This window comes from Phyllostomus hastatus, unplaced genomic scaffold, assembly GCF_019186645.2.
Source record: "Phyllostomus hastatus isolate PE091 unplaced genomic scaffold, TTU_PhHast_1.1 phas_contig_283, whole genome shotgun sequence".
Classification (NCBI taxonomy): domain Eukaryota; kingdom Metazoa; phylum Chordata; class Mammalia; order Chiroptera; family Phyllostomidae; genus Phyllostomus; species Phyllostomus hastatus.
The window spans coordinates 573,842-589,843 of record NW_025333833.1 but is presented as its reverse complement, the minus strand read 5'-3'; the positions used below and the strand labels follow the sequence as shown (position 1 = coordinate 589,843).

The 16,002-nt window shown below is 70.9% G+C and overlaps 1 protein-coding gene across 4 annotated transcripts in view; it reads right to left on the bottom strand.

The window, feature by feature from the left end:
• Nucleotides 1-16,002, bottom strand: part of LOC123818400 (carboxyl-terminal PDZ ligand of neuronal nitric oxide synthase protein-like) — a 72,598-nt gene that overhangs the window by 11,550 nt on the left and 45,046 nt on the right. For 2 of the 4 annotated variants that reach the window (XM_045838559.1, XM_045838561.1), the window contains exons 3-8: nt 13,864-13,956; nt 11,867-11,940; nt 9,345-9,453; nt 7,033-7,174; nt 3,673-3,839; nt 2,583-2,750 (exon numbers count right to left, since the gene is read on the bottom strand). In XM_045838559.1, coding sequence (XP_045694515.1) covers nt 2,583-2,750; nt 3,673-3,839; nt 7,033-7,174; nt 9,345-9,453; nt 11,867-11,940; nt 13,864-13,956 — 753 coding nt within the window. The remainder of the gene's footprint in view (nt 1-2,582; nt 2,751-3,672; nt 3,840-7,032; nt 7,175-9,344; nt 9,454-11,866; nt 11,941-13,863; nt 13,957-16,002) is intronic. The other 2 variants (XM_045838560.1, XM_045838562.1) reach the window with 1 other exon arrangement.

The following is a 16,002-nucleotide window of genomic DNA, read 5'->3' as shown; positions in this document are numbered from 1 at the left end:
GCACCCGGGCCAGGAGGAAAGCTGCTGCTCCTGCAGGAGAGTGCGTTTCCCGGCGGACAGGCCACAGCGGGGAGGGGGCGCTGCGGCTCTGCACCTGCCGGCGACAGCGTCCCAGCGGCTCCCACGCCCCGGGGACATGGAAGCCCAGGTTGCCGCTGTCCGGGGCCAGCCGGGACAAGGCTCTGCCCCTGCCAGTCACACGCGGCTCAGGCTCCAGCCACCGTGCGGCTCTGGCCAGGCCCAGTGGGCCCTGAAGCACCGACCAGAGCGGCTGCCTCCTGCAGCGCACTCAGGGCTCTAGTCTGGGAGCCCGCCCCCGCGCCCCTCCCTGCAGACGGACACCCCCTCGCCTGCAGCACGCGGCCCGGTCAGGTCGTCCAGCCCCCATCTCACGCGCATCAGCGCCTCCTTCCCGGGGCCACCAGGTCTCCAGTGACACCGACTCCGGCACGGCCTGTGGAGCACAGCCCAGCTCCGCGTCCGGCCCCGGCTCCGCGCTGCTCCCGCCCCTCTGGCTCCCGCCCTCAGCCCGTCCTGTGCCCTGACCCCGGCCCACTCGCTCTGGCCTACTTGCCTGGACGCCAGCTCCTCCGCTGGGAGTGGGGGCAGGGCCGGGCTGACGCCGGGGAGCACAGAGGGGCACAGGGGAACGGCAGTCGGCCCCCCGCCCGGATGCAGGTGGGGGCTGGCGTGTCAGCATGCACAGGGTGGGGACCAGGCCGGGGGCGTGGGGGCAGCCATGGGGACAGGCACTGACCGCAGGGCCTAGGCTGGGTGCAGAGCGCTCTGAGCACACTTCTCTAACTGCGGCACAGGCGGCCACGGCGCTGGGGACCGCCCCTTGGCTCAGCTCAGGCGGGGGACCACGGGGGACAGCGGGGGAGGGGTGCCGGCAGACAGCGACGCTGAGCAGCACTGACGCCCCCTCTGGAGCCCCAGGGCCCGGCGGCCAGGAAGCCGGGCAGCCGGCCCCGCTGCAGCTGGCCACGGGGCCCAGCCCACGGTCATGCGGACGCCCAGGCCCTCGGTCCCAGCCCTGGCTGTCCCGTGCGTTAAAAAGCAGGAGCCGGGCAGCCAGACAAGCCCCATGCTGGGCGGGGAAGGCGGGCAGAGGGGCTTGGTGTCCACAGCACACGCACGCAGGCTGAGCTGACACGTGGGCAGGGGGCCACCGCTTCTGCCCAAGCTCCGTTTTGGGTGGGGCAGCTGCTCAGAACCAGCTCAGAACCAGTTTGTGTGTGTGGGCCGGGGGGGCGGGGGGGAGAGGCAAGGGTCAGAGACCGAGTCAGGCCACTGGGGGGGTCTCGGGCCAGGGACAGAGGCAGAGGCAGACAGGCTTGAGGGTGAGGGAGCGTGAGTGGCACAGGAGACCCCGGGAGAGTGCGTCTGCGAGAAACCGTCCTTCCCCGGCTGAGCGGGTACGATAGGGAGGGGAGCGGGGAGGAGAGACCGGCAGGGCGAGGACGAGCTGCCTCGTGCGGACCCCCGGCACGCCGGACCCCCTCCGCTTCAAATGCTTAGGGAACACCCGGAGGCCCAGCCCACCCTCGGGGTAGGTGATGGTTTCCGCTGGGAGGCAGGGACCCTGACCAGGCCCTGGGGGGTGGGAGGGGCGCCAGGAGGAAGAAAGGGGTGTGGGGACACCTGCAGCGCAAGGTGGGTCAGGGCCCAGCCGCCCAGGGGACGGGGGCACCCAGTGATGGGGACAAAGGAGACCTCGGCCGCCGTCCCTGCAGCCAAGACCCCGAGCAGACGGCAGGGAGGGCGCGGCACGTGCCAGGGAGGTGCCGGCCGACCCCCAGGCCCTGCCTGGCCTGGGTGAAGACCTCACGTCCGCACCCCACCCAGGCCCCCTCGTAGTGCGGGCACGGGTGCTTGCCTGGGGGCTTCCGGTCACGTCCCCGCCTGATCGAGCCGGCCTGGACAGTGCCAGCTCCCGTGAACGGATCTGCGTCCCTCGACAGAGGGACAAGAGGCAGGGGGACCTGGCCGCCCTCCTCTGCGAACCAGTGGCCCCCGAACCAGCCTCTGGGGGCTGCACGACCCCACTGCTCAGCCTCAGCCAGGTCTTTCCGTCGTGGCTCCGACACTGTGGCTGAGCCCCTGGGGGGTCGAGTGCCCCCGCCAGGGACTCCCGGGGCAGGCGGGTGTCCAACGCCCCCTGGGACGCCTGCAGCGCGAACGCAGGCGTGGGGACCCGTGTGGGCGAGCGGCCGGACGCACGGGAGGGCTCTGCGAGGGCGCTGGGCACACACTCACGGAGCCCCTGGAAGGCGGGTCTCGCGGGCCAGCTGCCGCCACCAGCAGGGAGCCAGGCAGGAGAGGGGAGCGGCTGCCCCGCCCCCAGGTCAGTGCGGGTCACGCCCAGCGGCACCCAGCCAAGCCAGCCAAGCCCAATGCAGCGGGACACACGGACCCTCCGCCCTGCGCCCGGCCCCCTCCCCAGGCCCCAGCCCCCACAAGCACGGGCCTCAGCGTGCGCGGTCCTGCGCTCCAACTTTAAACCTGCCCTGCGCCCTGGCGGGGGGCGCGTCAAGCCCCTGAGCGCGGAGCCTGGCGGTGGGGAGGAGGCTGAGCAGGACCTGGGCCACGGCCACTTGGGTCTGCTGCTGCTGGTGCTGCAGGAGCTGCTGCAGGAGCTGCAGCTGGTGGCGCGAGGACAGCGGCGTCCGGGGGTCCGGGTCCGGTGCGGAGGCCGGGGGCAGCAGCATCCTGGGCGAGGCTGCGGGCCCGGGCTCCAGGGGCGGCACCTGGGGGGGCAGAGAGGCCCAGCATGACCGGGGCGCAGGCGCTGCGGGGCCCTCGCCCTCTCTGACTCAAGGTGGCACCTGCGGGGGGTCCGCGCGGACGACAGGCTGCGACCGAGGGCTGCAGGCCCTGCCCATGGGGAAGGGCCGGCTCAGTGCCGCCCCCTCCACTGCCTGTGCCACGTGGCTGGGTTCCATGTGCTCCGGGTGCGCAGGGACCTAGTTCTCCGCCGCTCGGCCCCCACCGCGGCGGTGCAGAGGGTGCGAACAGACCAAGGCAGCGCTGCCCCGCAGCCCCATGGCCCTCCTGCATCCTCAGGGCCCGTGCTGCGCTGCGTCCCCAGGTCGGCCCAGGGGGAGCAGGCCGTGGTGCCAGGCTGCTGCTGCCACCGCCCGCTCACAGTGACAGCCACGGGGCGGGGAGGGGAGGTCAGGGCCTGGATAGAGCCTGCCATTCCTGGAAAGCACCTCAGCCCCTCCTCCCCGCCCCCTCCCAGAAGGCAGGGACGGCCCCCCCACAAGATGCTGCCCGGCGTGGGCTGCGGGGGGGCCCTGATCCTGACTTCTGCTGCTGGTGCTTCACACGTGAAGGAGCAAGCCAAGCCCCCACCCGCACCCCGGAACGCTGGCAGGGGAGAAAGGGTGAACGCGACCAGCCCCCAGAGGAGACGGGCTTCTCCCTCTGTGGACCGCCCCTGAGCTGAGGTGCCCGTGGCTCGCCGACGGGCTGGGACCCCGGGGGTCGGGGGACATTTGTCACGATTCGTCTCCGGGCCGTCTGCTCCGTCCTCGGGGGGCAGCGGGTCTCCAGGCCCCCCTCTCGTTCCCAGGCCGCTGTCGGGCGCCCCTGGGGCCTGGTCGCCCGCGCGAGCCCGGAGGCCTGAGGGGGCCTCGTGGTGCCCAGAGTCCGGCCAGCCCCGCCTACCTTGGTGTCTGCGTGGGAGCCGCCTTCCTTCCCCACGGCGTCCAGGTCCGTCACGCCTCGGCTGAAGTCCAGGCCGTCAGCCCCCGGCAGCGGCACCTCCACGGCGTCGATGTCGGTCTCCTCTGTGGCGGCGGTGGCGGCCCTCTCGGCCCCCGGGAGCTGGCAGCCTGCGGGGACAGCAGGAGGAGGGCGGGGGATGGGCCCCAGGAACCACGTCCTTCCTGACAGGCCGGTGTCACCGGGCCACGCCAGGGACTGCCGCCAGCTCCCTAGCACCTTCCCTGCGCCTCCAGCAAGCCCCCTGACTCTCCCACCTGGGGGTGCGGAGCCCGTCTCTGAGGCCGGGGCCAGGGCGCTGCAGCCTGGGGCCTGGGTGGGACGTGCACGGGGACAGGGTGTGGGGGCCCCGGGCAGGGGTGATGGTCGTCTCGGCCTCCCCCCAGCTCGGGAGCGCAGTTGGTCCGGGGTCCTGTGGTCTCCCCAGCCTCGCCCGGTGGCTGGGTGGGGGCTGCGTGACTGCAGAAGTGGACGAGGAGTCGGGAGGCCCCGCCCCAAAGGCACAGGGAGACAGGTGGTGCCGCCCGGGTCCGCGCCTCCACCCACTGGGCACTCCGAGAGCAGCCCATGGGGCCGGGACTCCGCGGCCCAAGAGCAACAAGCAGGGTCGGTGGCCCCGCTGCCACTGGCCTGATGGAGGAGCAGACCCACACCAGTGGCAGCGGGGGCCAGCCGCCGCCCGTGAGCCCAGAGAGGAACGCGTGGCCCAGGCGCCCGGGGAGAGCGGCTCGGGCAGGTGAGGGGTCTAGGGGGCGGGAGGCGCAGAGAACCCCCCGTGACAGCCCTGTCGGGGCAGCCACCCAGCACGGCAGGGGCAGCGCCTCGGAGGGCTGAAAGCAGGTGACACCAGAGATGTCCTCCTTCACTGTCACGGACGACAGGTGACCAGCTCAGGCCAAAGGGCTCCCAACGGCCCCTCGGGCCTCAGAACGGCAACGGCGCTGAGGGAGAGCTGACCGGGTCCCTGAGCTGGCGTGAGGGCTCACCCGTGGTGACCCCCTTCGTCCTCCTGCGCCGCCTAAGAGGCAGGCACAACCACGCCCCCGAGTGACCGGCCGGGGCCGGAGGCACAGGGCTGCTGAGGCTCAAACCAGAGCACCGCCTGCCCTGTCCCCCGAGTCCCCTGCTCCCTGCCCACTCGTCTGCACTCTCTAGACCGACTGAGTGGACGCTCGCTCGTTTGCACCCCCACCCCACTCTGCGCGGAGGCACAGGTGTGTGGAGGAAGCACAGGTGTGGGGGATGCACAGGTGTGGGAGCGGAGGTACAGGTGTGGGAGCAGAGGTACAGGTGTGGGAGCAGAGGCACAGGTGTGGGAGGAGGCACAGGTGTGGGAGGAGGCAGGTGTGGGAGCAGAGGTACAGGTGTGGGAGGAGGCACAGGTGTGGGGGAGGCACAGGTGTGGGAGCAGAGGCACAGGTGGGTGGGGGAGGCATAGGTGTGGGAACAGAGGAACAGGTGTGGGAGTGGCGACACAGGTGTGGGGGGCACGGGGGACAGGAGATCAGTGATGTGCTTCCTCTGCAGAGGGAGCAGGGCTCCCGGGTCCCCCAAACGTAACAGTAACAGTGCCCCTGTCTCGACGACGAGAGCTGGTTTTCAGCAGTGCCGTGCTCGCCCGCGGTGGGCTGGCTCCTGTCTCCAGGGGGACAGGCCTCTCCCAGGACACGCTCTCGGGGTCAAGGAGACGCACGGGGCAAAGTGGTCCCACTGGGCTGAGCCCAGGACGGCCAGGGCAGCTGCCACCCAGACAGACACAAGGCAGCCACCCCCGGGGGAGGGGGGGCACAGGCACAGAGGACGACGTCCCGAGAGCACAGCCGAAACCCACGGGGACGGCTGACAGGCCCCCCAGACAGCAGGGCCTCGCTCTGCCCAGCTCCCAGAGGGAACCTGCTCCCTCTGCACACGAGGGGCCGGCCCTGCGGGAAAACGGACCCCACTCGCGGAGCGCGGCCCACGGGGGACGAGAGTCTCGTGACACGAGACAGACCTGCTGGCGGCAGATGGCCCTGGAGCTTCAGGAGCCCAGGACGGAGGGAGCCCCAGCGGGGCCCACAGACACAGCACTGCCGGGAAAGCACTCGTGGGGAGGGCAGAGGTGCCCTGGAATCTGTGGACAGCGAGCGAGCAGGTGGCCACGAGGGAGGGGCCGAGAGGCAGCAAGCAGCCTTCCTCGTGCGAACACCCCACCAGGTTGGCCACGTGCCCAGCGCTGGCCCTCAGCCGGGTGGCTGTGGCTCTGCCCTGGGATCGGAGGGCAGCTGGCCGGCCACTGGGCGTGGACCTGCCACAGAGCCACAGGCCTCCCGAGCCCGCGAAGACAGTTGTGTGCTGCACGCTTGGGACGGGACCGCCTGCCGACGGGTTTTCAGATGAGTGATGTGGAAACCAGCAGACTCCGAGGAAAGATTCCCCCCATGACGTGGGTGGGCCTAGCCCAATCAGGCGAAGGCCGTCGCAGACCAACGACTGACCCTCCTGAACGAGGAGGCAATTCTGGCGGCAGACGGCCTTGGGGCTCACCTGCAGCCCCACCCTGACCCTCGGGGCTGCAGCCTGCACTCCCCACGCCTCCGCCATCACCAGCGCCTGCCCCCACAACGCGTGTGCGTGCGTGTCTCCCTGGCCCACGCGGCTCCCGTCAGTCAGCCCCCAGGCCACACCCACACCTGCATGAGGGTGATGGCCCTGTGGGCGCCAATGTGACACACGGCAATGGGGAGGGCAGGCACAGCCTCCGCTGGCCGGGACCGCGGCCCGGCCTCCTGGGAGAGCCACGCCCAGCACCCGAGTGGGGCCTGGGGGGTTTCTCAACACAGACCCCGGTGCTTCCACCAGGGGCAGATCAAGTGCCCTCTCCCCCGGGGGAGGGGACACCGACGATGCCACGCGGCAGAGGTCCCCTGTGTCCCTGGGACCTGAGAGAACCGTCACCAACGTGGGGTAGTTGTGTCTGATCGCTGCAGTTCAGCTTCTGGGACTCGTCAGATAAAAGGAAAACCAAGGAGACCAGGGTAACGCCCACACCGAGGGGGCACGGGACGACGGGTCCAGAAACAGGATCGGCCGCGCTGGCGGTGGCCGCCCACGCACGTCCCCTCTGCTCCACGCGGCGGCTTCGGGCCCGGTCCTCCTGGGGGCGGACTGGCAGCGGCGGCCGTGCCCTCGGGTGTGCCCGACGGCGCTCTCACGCCGGCAACCGTCCGCCGCGAGGGGCACACGCCCCTGCAGGCACGCGCGGGTCCCGAGAGGGGCAGGGAACGCAGACGCTGCTCCGGGCCCGGGCCGGGGGCCGCCTACCTGGGTCGCCCGAGCCGCGGCTGCTCCGCTCGCCCGGCCCGTCCTCCTGGCCGTCCGCGCTCTGCTGCGTGTGCTGCAGGCTCAGCTTGTGGCACACCTCGAAGGCCTGGCCCACCGTCCGCACGATGCGCATTGCCTGGCTCTGGAGGAGAGGGGACATGGGTGAAGGGCGAGGGGACCTCGGCGAGGACGGAGGGGCAGGGGCGGAGCAGGGTGTGTGGGGGGACAGCGGCCGGGGCGGCCGCGGGCGAGTCGGGGCACCCACGGTGCCCCGAGTGCACCCACTCACAGAGTGCAGACACTGCCCTTCCCCCGACACTGCAGACGCGGCCGCCACCGCCGGGGAAGAGTCGGTCCACGGAAGGGACGGAGCGGAAGCCCCGACTCCGACTCGGCCCGACCGCTCCCCCAGTGTGGCCGAGGCCGTCAGCCCCCAGCTGCAGAGGCCTCCGCCGGCTGCCACCCACCACGAGCTCAGTGGGCTCACCACACCAGGGACTCCTCAGCCGCTGTCCCCTTTCTGCCGGGCATGGCAGGTGCCTGGGAGCCCCGCCCACCAAGGGCCGCAGGGACCGCCAAGACCTGTGGGCTCGACAGCAGAGGCCGCCGCCGGAGCCCAGGGCACGCCTTCACCCGGGGCCCGCCACGCCACCGCCTTCCTGCCTTGTTTTGCGGTTGAATCTCCTCCCTGGACAGCCCTGGAACAGAGCCTGACCCCGCACTCTGATGCTCTGAGGTGGGGGGAGGGGAGGGAGGCCAGGGCGCCGGTCCGCAGAGCCCGAGGCCCGCGCAGGCCCCGAGGAGCTGTCGCAGGCAGGTGCTGGGCTTGGTCCCCACCGCGGCCCCTGGGCCGTCACTGGATGGTCAGTTTGCTCCCACGGCCCCTCAGAGCCCGCGGTGCGCTCAGGCTGGGAGCCGGGGGCCCTTCTCCCCGACATCCCACCACCCTGGACAGTCTGGTCACGGGGCAGCTGGGACCCCGCGGGCAGGGGGAGGCCCTCAAAGAAGCTGGCGTCCCCCCACCAAGAGAGGATGAAGCCACCATGCACCCGCAGTATCCAGTGCTGTGAGGACCCCAAAACACCCACGGCTCCTTGTGGTCGGGTCAGGCCGGCTGCAGTCGCTGGGAAGCCCTCAGAGGCGGAGGACACGCCGACCTGGAGGAGCCCCCAGCTGCACACGGAGACGCCGGAACACGGGGGGTGCCGGTGACGGGCGTCTCCGTGGAAACAGAACGACGTGCCACTTCCCCTCGAGGCGAACAGACGTGTTTCTTCACACCGCCCGCCCACGCACAGCGCCAGAGCTGCCAGGCCGCTGGGGGGTGGGGGGGTGGGACGGGGCAGCAGCTCTCCTCCCTGGGGCCCAACCCGATGGGCCACCATGGCCAGCACCGCCCCCGGGGGCCGGGGGGCGTCCGCTCAGAGCAGACAAGCCTGCAGGGGCCCCCCGGCCTGCCTGCCCCAGCGAAGTCACAGTTTGTCGTGGATGCAGGTCCTGTCCTCCCCCTAAGTGGCCGTGTCGCCGGCTAGCCCTGCACACCGGGGGAACCGGAGTCCTGTGTACATGCGGACAGGTCACTGCTAGCCTCATTCCGCAGCTGACTCAGGAGGCACCCACGGGCGCTGTCCTGAGCGCCCACCCTGGGCTCCCAAGCTCGTGGACTGGACGAGGGGGGTCTGCGGGCAGGCCAGGGAAGGAGGCGGGGACACTGGACACGCAGGAGCCCGTGCACACAGGGCTGACGGGGGAGGGGAGGGGGACGGAGCGGGGTGCCCGCCTCACAGCCGGCTCTGGACTCGGGGGGTCCACGCCCCGCTCGGTCCTGCTCCCGGCAGCCCGGGGTCTGCACACACACGGCCGCCCGGATCCGCAGGGGGTGGCGGAGGGACAGAGAGCCCGGAGCCGGAGGCCGGGAGGAGCTGAGGCTGAGTGGCCGGGGAAAGCGACGTGGCAGGACACAGGGCCCGTGCAGGAGCTGCCTCCCGGCACTGCCCCTGCCCCACGCCGGGTCCCCCGCGCAGCCCCTCCCCGGGGCGGCCTCAGGGCGCAAGGGCCCTGGCGCAGGTGTTGGCCCCGGTCAGCCCCTCCAGAACGTGGGCCGGCGGCGGTCTGTCCACCTGTCTGTGCGTGCTGAGCACGAAGCACCAAGGACACCAGAGGGACACGGGGCGACGGCCCAGGGCGCGAAGGGTCCCCGTGCGCCCCACCTGCAGGCCGCGCCCGTCACCAGGGAGAGACTGGGGCGGAGGGGGGCCGTGGGGCCGTCTGGGGACGAGGGGACGAGAACGGGCGACCGTGACCGCCCTTACCTTCTTCTTGGACTTGAAGACGTTGCACCGGAAGACGTTGCTGGCCCCGTCCCGGGCGATGTAGCTGAAGATCTTCAGGTCCTGCGAGTCGTGGGAGACGTAGAAGATCCTGCGGTGGGGGGGGGGGCACGCAGCAGAGACGCTGTGAGTGGGCACGGCCGCGGGCACCAGCGTCCAGGAGCCCGAGGACGCCGACCCTGGCCAGGGGGCCTCTATGTCCCGCTGGGGGGCCACTCTGTCCCGGGGGAGAACGCCAGCCCCCGTCGGAGCACAGAGGCCCGGAGACGAGACGGGGTCCTGCCAGTGGCGCTCAGTCTCTCCGACGGGGGGCCGGGGCCTGCCGCCCCCCCACCGCAGGACCCTGCGTCCCGCTCACAAGGCGCCAGTTTCTCCTCCGGGAGCCGCCGTCTCCAGGACAACCGCTCTGGCCACAGCTGAGGGCTCCAGGCCTAGCCCCTCCTTCCCAGCACGCCCCTGACCTCTGCCCCCAGCCCCCCAGACCCATCAGGCCCCCAGCAGAGTCGCCGCCTGGCGTGTTTCCCCGGCTCCAGGGCCGCGGAGACCCCGAGACACCGGCTGCCGGCAGAGAAACGATCCCCGAGGCCCCCGGGAAAGAAGGGCCCACGGACGTCTCAGTCCGGGCGTGGTGCCCTGCTGCGGCCCTGCGGCAGGACGTGAGCCGGGCAAGCACACGTCTGTCCGAGAGCCTGGCCAGGCGCCCGCCGGCCTGTCTCAGGGGCTGGCCCGCTGCAACGCGCTCCTCCCCCCGTCCCACTACAACCTGCGTGACACCTGCAACGCAGCCACAAGCCGCCCCACGGGGCCGTGCAGGGGTCGGCCTCCTGAGGGTGACCCCCCTGCCCAGCACCGGCCAGGCGGGCAGACTCGGGCCGCACCCCTCACAACCAAGCCCCTCCCACACGGCGACCTCCCCCCATCACTGACTGTCCCCGCTGGGCCTGCAGACCCGAGGACCTGTCCTCTGCACCCGAGACCTGGACCCCGCGGTGGCCGTGTCCACGGCCCCAGGGCCAGCAGCCCCCCCACAGCGAGGAGCTCAGGCTTCCTGAGGACGAAGCCTCCCTCCTGGGGAGGCCCCGCCCCGGGGACTGCGCCCCACACCGTGCACGCCCCCCTCCCCACTTCCGAGACAGCGAACGCCCTTCTCCAGGTGGAGGAGGGTTGGGCACGGGTGGGCCCAGTGCAGCCAGCTGGTCACCAAGGGCTCGCAGCCCCTCACCACGCCCCGACCCCGAGGGCCCGTGACCTCGTGTCACGGGGGGGCCCGCAGGGGCACCTGGCTCCCGCAACACAGCGGGACGGGGTCGTGGGACTCCTCGCTCCCCCGGGCCCCCACCACCACCTTGCCCGCGTCACAGCCGCCCGGGGGCGGCCGTCTTGCTGTCGGACCTCGTGTCCCAGATGCTCTGCAGCCCACCTCCCGTGCGACCTTCCCCAGCCACCGCCCCTTCCGGCCCCTCCGCCCGCCCGTTCACCTCTAGGTGAAAGCCCGCAGAGGAAAGGCACTGCCTCCTGGGAGTTCTGCCAAGATTTAAGAGATCGATTCAATCGACCAGAAGCGTGCCGAACACCACTGTGCACGAGGCGGTGGCCGCAGGGAGACCGAAGGAATGGGCCACGCACGGGTGACAGCAGCACCAGGACCGGCAGAGTCAGGGCCACGGCGGGGGGGGGGGTGCACAGGGGGACGCCATCAGGGAAGGGGCCTGGCAGTCGTGGGGCAGAGGAGCCTGCGGAGGTGACCAAGGAGGTGGCAGCAGAGATGCTGAGCCCAGCACAGGGACGTGGTTCCCCATGGCCGAGTCCCCGGTGCCACCAGGAGCGGGAGAGGCCTGGAGGCTGTCACAGCCGCCCCCCGGGGCCGCTGGGCTCCCCTCCCCTCGCCCCACACCCCACACAACCCCTGGCCTCCCGTCCCCCTCGGCTCTGCAGCCGAGGTCCGTCTGAGTGGCAGGAAAGGAGGCCCAGGCTCCCCGCAGGCTGCGCTCTCAGAGCAGGGACGGCACCACCGCGGCGCCTGCACCGGTGGGAGGCTGGACGCTGAGCCGCCACAGGGACCACCACCCTGGCGCGGCCCCACCCTTGCTCGCTGGGGGCCGGGGCCGACGGACGTCCCCACATCCGCGCGACTCACAGCCCCCAAGGCACACGGGCTCCCCTTTCGGCGGTCAGCAGCCTGCCGCCCAGAACGCTGACGTGAAGCCCACCGCCCACGCAAACGCTGCGTCACCGCGAGAATCACACTGGGTCTCCCTCCTGCGGGAGGACAGCGGCAGCCAACGCCCCGGCCTGAGAGGCAAGCCGCTCCGGGGGCCGGCACCGGGCTCCGGCCTCAGCCTTGTGCCTCTGCGGGGCCCACGGAGCCTGCCCGGGGGGACGCTTTCTCTCGGCGGCGTCCAGGGCAAGGCCCCTGGGCTCCAGTGCCGACACGGCGTCTCGGGCGGGCAGGGCAGGCAGGGGAAGGGCACTCGGCCCCGCCCGGGCCGGGCACCGGCGCTCACCTGTAGATGGGGTCCTGCATCACCAGCATCTTGCTCTCGTCCCACGTCCACTCCTTCTTCTGCAACGGAAGGAGCTGTGCGTGAACGGGTTAGGCTTGTCCTCGGCTGCGGGGGCGGGGCAGACACCAGGAGCCATGGCCGGACCCTGCCCCCCTGCCCCCACCGCCGGAGGGGGTTCCCAAGGACGTGTGTGCGTGCCCAGTGCCCGGTCTCCTCGCCCGCGTCTGTGCCTGAGGACGGGGGCTCTGGGCACCGAGGCCGGCTCTCCGTCAGAGGCTCACAGAGGCGCGGGCGGAGGAAGACACTGTCCAGGGGCAGGAGACCAGGCCCCTGCCCCCGCCCCGCCCCCGTCCCATCCCTCCCCAGGGTGGGGTCGGCAGCGGGCGCTGCCCTTGGGGCGGCTTCTCTCTGAAGCCCTGAAGGGGATCAGCGCCCGCCAGCAGCGCCTGGCTCAGCCGCGGCCCCGCCCCAGCCAGCCGGCCTGCGGTCCCGCCCGCCCGCCCACGCGGAGGCCATTCTGTGGCAGGACCGGGCAAGGAAGGCCCGCCTCCTGGGGTGGCCGCGAGGGTGCAGGGCATCAGGCAGGGCCTGCCGTCTCGTGGGCTGGGACCCTCCGCGGCCACCACTCAGGGTGCAGCGACCCCCGGCAGTGTGCCCCCTCGGCCGCGCCCCCCCAAACAGGGAAACGGAGCGAGGTCGGGTCCTGTTCCTGCCGCTCACGGCCATGGCTGCCGTCCGGGAGGGGCCGTGGCCGCCACGAGCACGCTGGCTGCGCTGCGAGGGCCCTCGGCCGACAGCCGGTCGCCCGTCTTGCCCAGTGGGGGTCCGCCCGGGACAACGAGGCCCTTCCGGAATGTTTCCCGTGGGGTCCCCCAGGGTCACAGGCCCACAAGAGGGGCCACGTGCCACAGGCCCGCCGGGCCCTCCACACGGAAGTCCCCGGGGCGGCGCTCAGGGTGCCCTCCGCCCTCGGACCCCGCTCCGCGGAGCACGGGCGACCCCAGGCTTCCAGGGCCACCTGACAGAGGCCGAGTGGCGGCGCTCAGGCCGCAGCGCAGGAGCAGGTGGGGCCGCGGACATCGAAGCGCAGCCCCGGGGCCCAGCAGCTGCGTCCACACCCCAGCCCTGAGCCCCAGGCGTGGGAGGCCCCGTCTGGTCTGCGGGCGGTGTCGTCGTCGTTACATGGTAGTGACTGTCGTGTCGCTGTTGTTACATCGTTGTTATTGTGTCGTCACCCCACAGTTATTACTGTATCACTATTACAGCTGTAACTGCAGTCATTACTGTTGCGTGGACATTGTAACTACACGGTTGTTATTATGTAGTCCCTATGGTACTGCTACTGCACGGTCACTGTTACTTCAGGATTATTACTCATGTACAGTTATCATCGTAGGGTTGCAGCTCAGGGAGGCAGTCGCTACCGGGGACCCCACAGCCAGGAAAGGCAGAGCCAGGACTAGAACCCAGGTCTCGTCTCAGCTGAGGGACCTCCCACACGTCCCGCCGACCAGGCAGAGATCAGTCTGCCGTTCGCAGGCAGGGGCACCCATGGGTGGAGAGCGTCAGGCCACACTTGCCCGGGGCCCGGGGCGGTGTGCCACCGAGGACCAGCACGGCCGTTCCTGCACCCGCAGCTGCCTGACCCTGTGGTGGGCTCCTGGTCTGACCCGGACAGCCACCACCGAGACCTGCTGAGGGCGCCTTTCCTTGGACACCAGGGGGGCGTGTCCACTCTCCGTTCCACAGACACAAGGGCGGCGTCGGCACACCCACACCTGAAGGCTGTCCCGTGGGAGCAAGAGGCACAGAGGCCGGTGGCTGCTAACGCCCCCCCATCTGTCAGAGGCGGGGTCCCTGGACACCGCGATCAGCGGTGGGACGGGCACTGAGCAGCCCTGCAGCCAGGTGCGGGCACAGCGGACAGGCCCGAGGCGCCTGTCCGGCAGGCGTGTCCACTCCCCGCCCCCGGCGGGTGCCGGCACAAGGCTGCTCACCTTTTTCTTCTTCTTCAGGATCACTTTCACCCCGTCCACCGAGACCATGATGCTCACCTTCTTCTTCTTGATGTTCTTGGCTTTGAACTCGTACTGCGGGAGAGAAGGGGCCGAGAAGCGCAGTCAGAGCAGAGCGCCGGCCGGGCCGACGCGGCTCCTGCGGACGAGGGGCACCAGGGCGAGGCGGCAGGCGGGCGGTGGCCCGGGCACTCCAGGTCGGAACAGCGAATGCACGGCCGTCGGTCTCGCCGCTCGGCCCTCAGGCAGGACCACAGAACAGACCTGGTGTCCCCGACAACGACGCGGAAACAGAGCCTCCCGCGAAACCTCGTCAGGCGTGCGGGGCTGTCCGGGGCTGTGATGCCTGCTGCTGCGGTTTGAGAGACTGGGGCAGCGCTCCCCACGCAGTCCCCGATCAGCCCCGCCCCCTTCCCCCGCCCAACGGCTGGGTTCCCCCCCTGCTCCCTCGTCTCCTCCCACACTCCTCACCCCACCCCCCAGCAGTGGAGCCAATCAGCACACGGGCTGAAACCTCTGCTGACATGGTGCCACCCCTCCAGCCCCAGGCCCAGGGAGCAGGTGCCCGCAAACCAGGCCCTGACCCGGCTCGAGTTTCCGGAAGAATCTCTCTTGCCCAGCCACCTCCTACCAGCTTCACCGTCCCTGGGACCCTCGGTACGGCAGGACACCCTCCCGAGGCTGGCGAGAGGCGCCCTGTCAGCCCCCTGCCAGCGCCACTAAGGCTGGTTTCTCTTTCCCGAGTCTTCCCCGCCTCGGCCCTGCCTGTGACCCTCTTCTCACAGACTCAACACGCCACGGAAGTCTCTCTCCGCACAGGAAGCAGCTCTCACGGGAGCACTGTACGCACATCCCCGGGGCTAACGTGGGGTCTGTGGGAACACAGGGACCGTGGGCGCAACCATGTGGCCGGAGGGACAGAGGCAGCACGGGCGTCCTCGTCACCGCAGGTGGGGGCGCTCTGCACACTGCCAGGCCCCTGCCCCAGAGAGGCCCAGCCCGCTGCCAGGGCCCCCAAGACACGACCCTCCGACATGCCCCGGCGCCCGGGGCCGGGCGTCCCCGACCCTCTCCCAGCACAGAGAGAGCGCTCTGCGGAGAACCACTGAGGTGAAGCCAGTCTCCGAGCCGTGCCCTTCCCGGGAGTGAGCAGACCAGCAGAGCCGGAGCTCACGGGGACCAGACCCCTTTCTCCCAGGCTCACAGCTCTGAGGGCAGACGTACTTGGGAGGAAGCATCTGTGTCTGCAGGAAAGGAGCCAGCCGCCTGGGCTGTGCCAGGGCTGGAGGACAGACAGGACGCTGGCACGCTGGCGCCACCGTCTGCGGCCGAGGCCAGACCCCCACAAGGCCCGTGCCGCTCCGGGGTCTGTGCCAGCAGGTCCAGCTCAGCCCCTGGCATGCCTGCTGCGTCAGCCAGAGCCCTGGCAGCCGGGACAGAGGAAGCCTCGCAGGACCTGCCTTTCGGAAACAAAACCAGCCAAGTCCTGGAACACCGACCACCAACCAGAAAGAGGAAGGTCAAGCTCTGGGCCGCAAGCAGAGCCCCAGGCCTGCACCGGGTGCAGCTGCTACGCCGGCTGAGACACCGTGGTGGGAGGCGGCTCCAGGCCCAGCACGAGCCAGGGGCACAGGCTCAGCGGTGACACAGGGGTGCCTGCAGGGGACCAGACCTGGTCAGCGCGAGGGGACGGGCTGTGTGACGGGGCCTCGGCTCCTTGGGGGCCAACAGGTGCAAGCAGGTGGGAGCCGACGGGACCCGGGCACACGAGGGCGGCCCTTCTCCCCGAAACGCAGCCGCCGCCACCCCGGGGCGAGCCCGACACGGCCCGAGAGAACCGACCGGCTCTTCTGTAACTACAGACCCGCACCCACTCAGCACACGTCGGAACGGTGCCGTGTTTCTTAAAACGTTTACAGCTTTTTAAAGGCGCTCGACTCCGTGGGTTTACACACTGTGAACTTAACCTAAATGCAAGTGAGTTTTAACGGCTTTCTGGCAGTTCAACCGCGAAAGAGAGGGAATCTCACACGCAGTCAAGTCGCACAGGAAAACCTGAGAACCGAGACGCAACCGTGCGGACGCGGAGTGGTGCGGCCGAGTTCATGGAAACGAGCACAG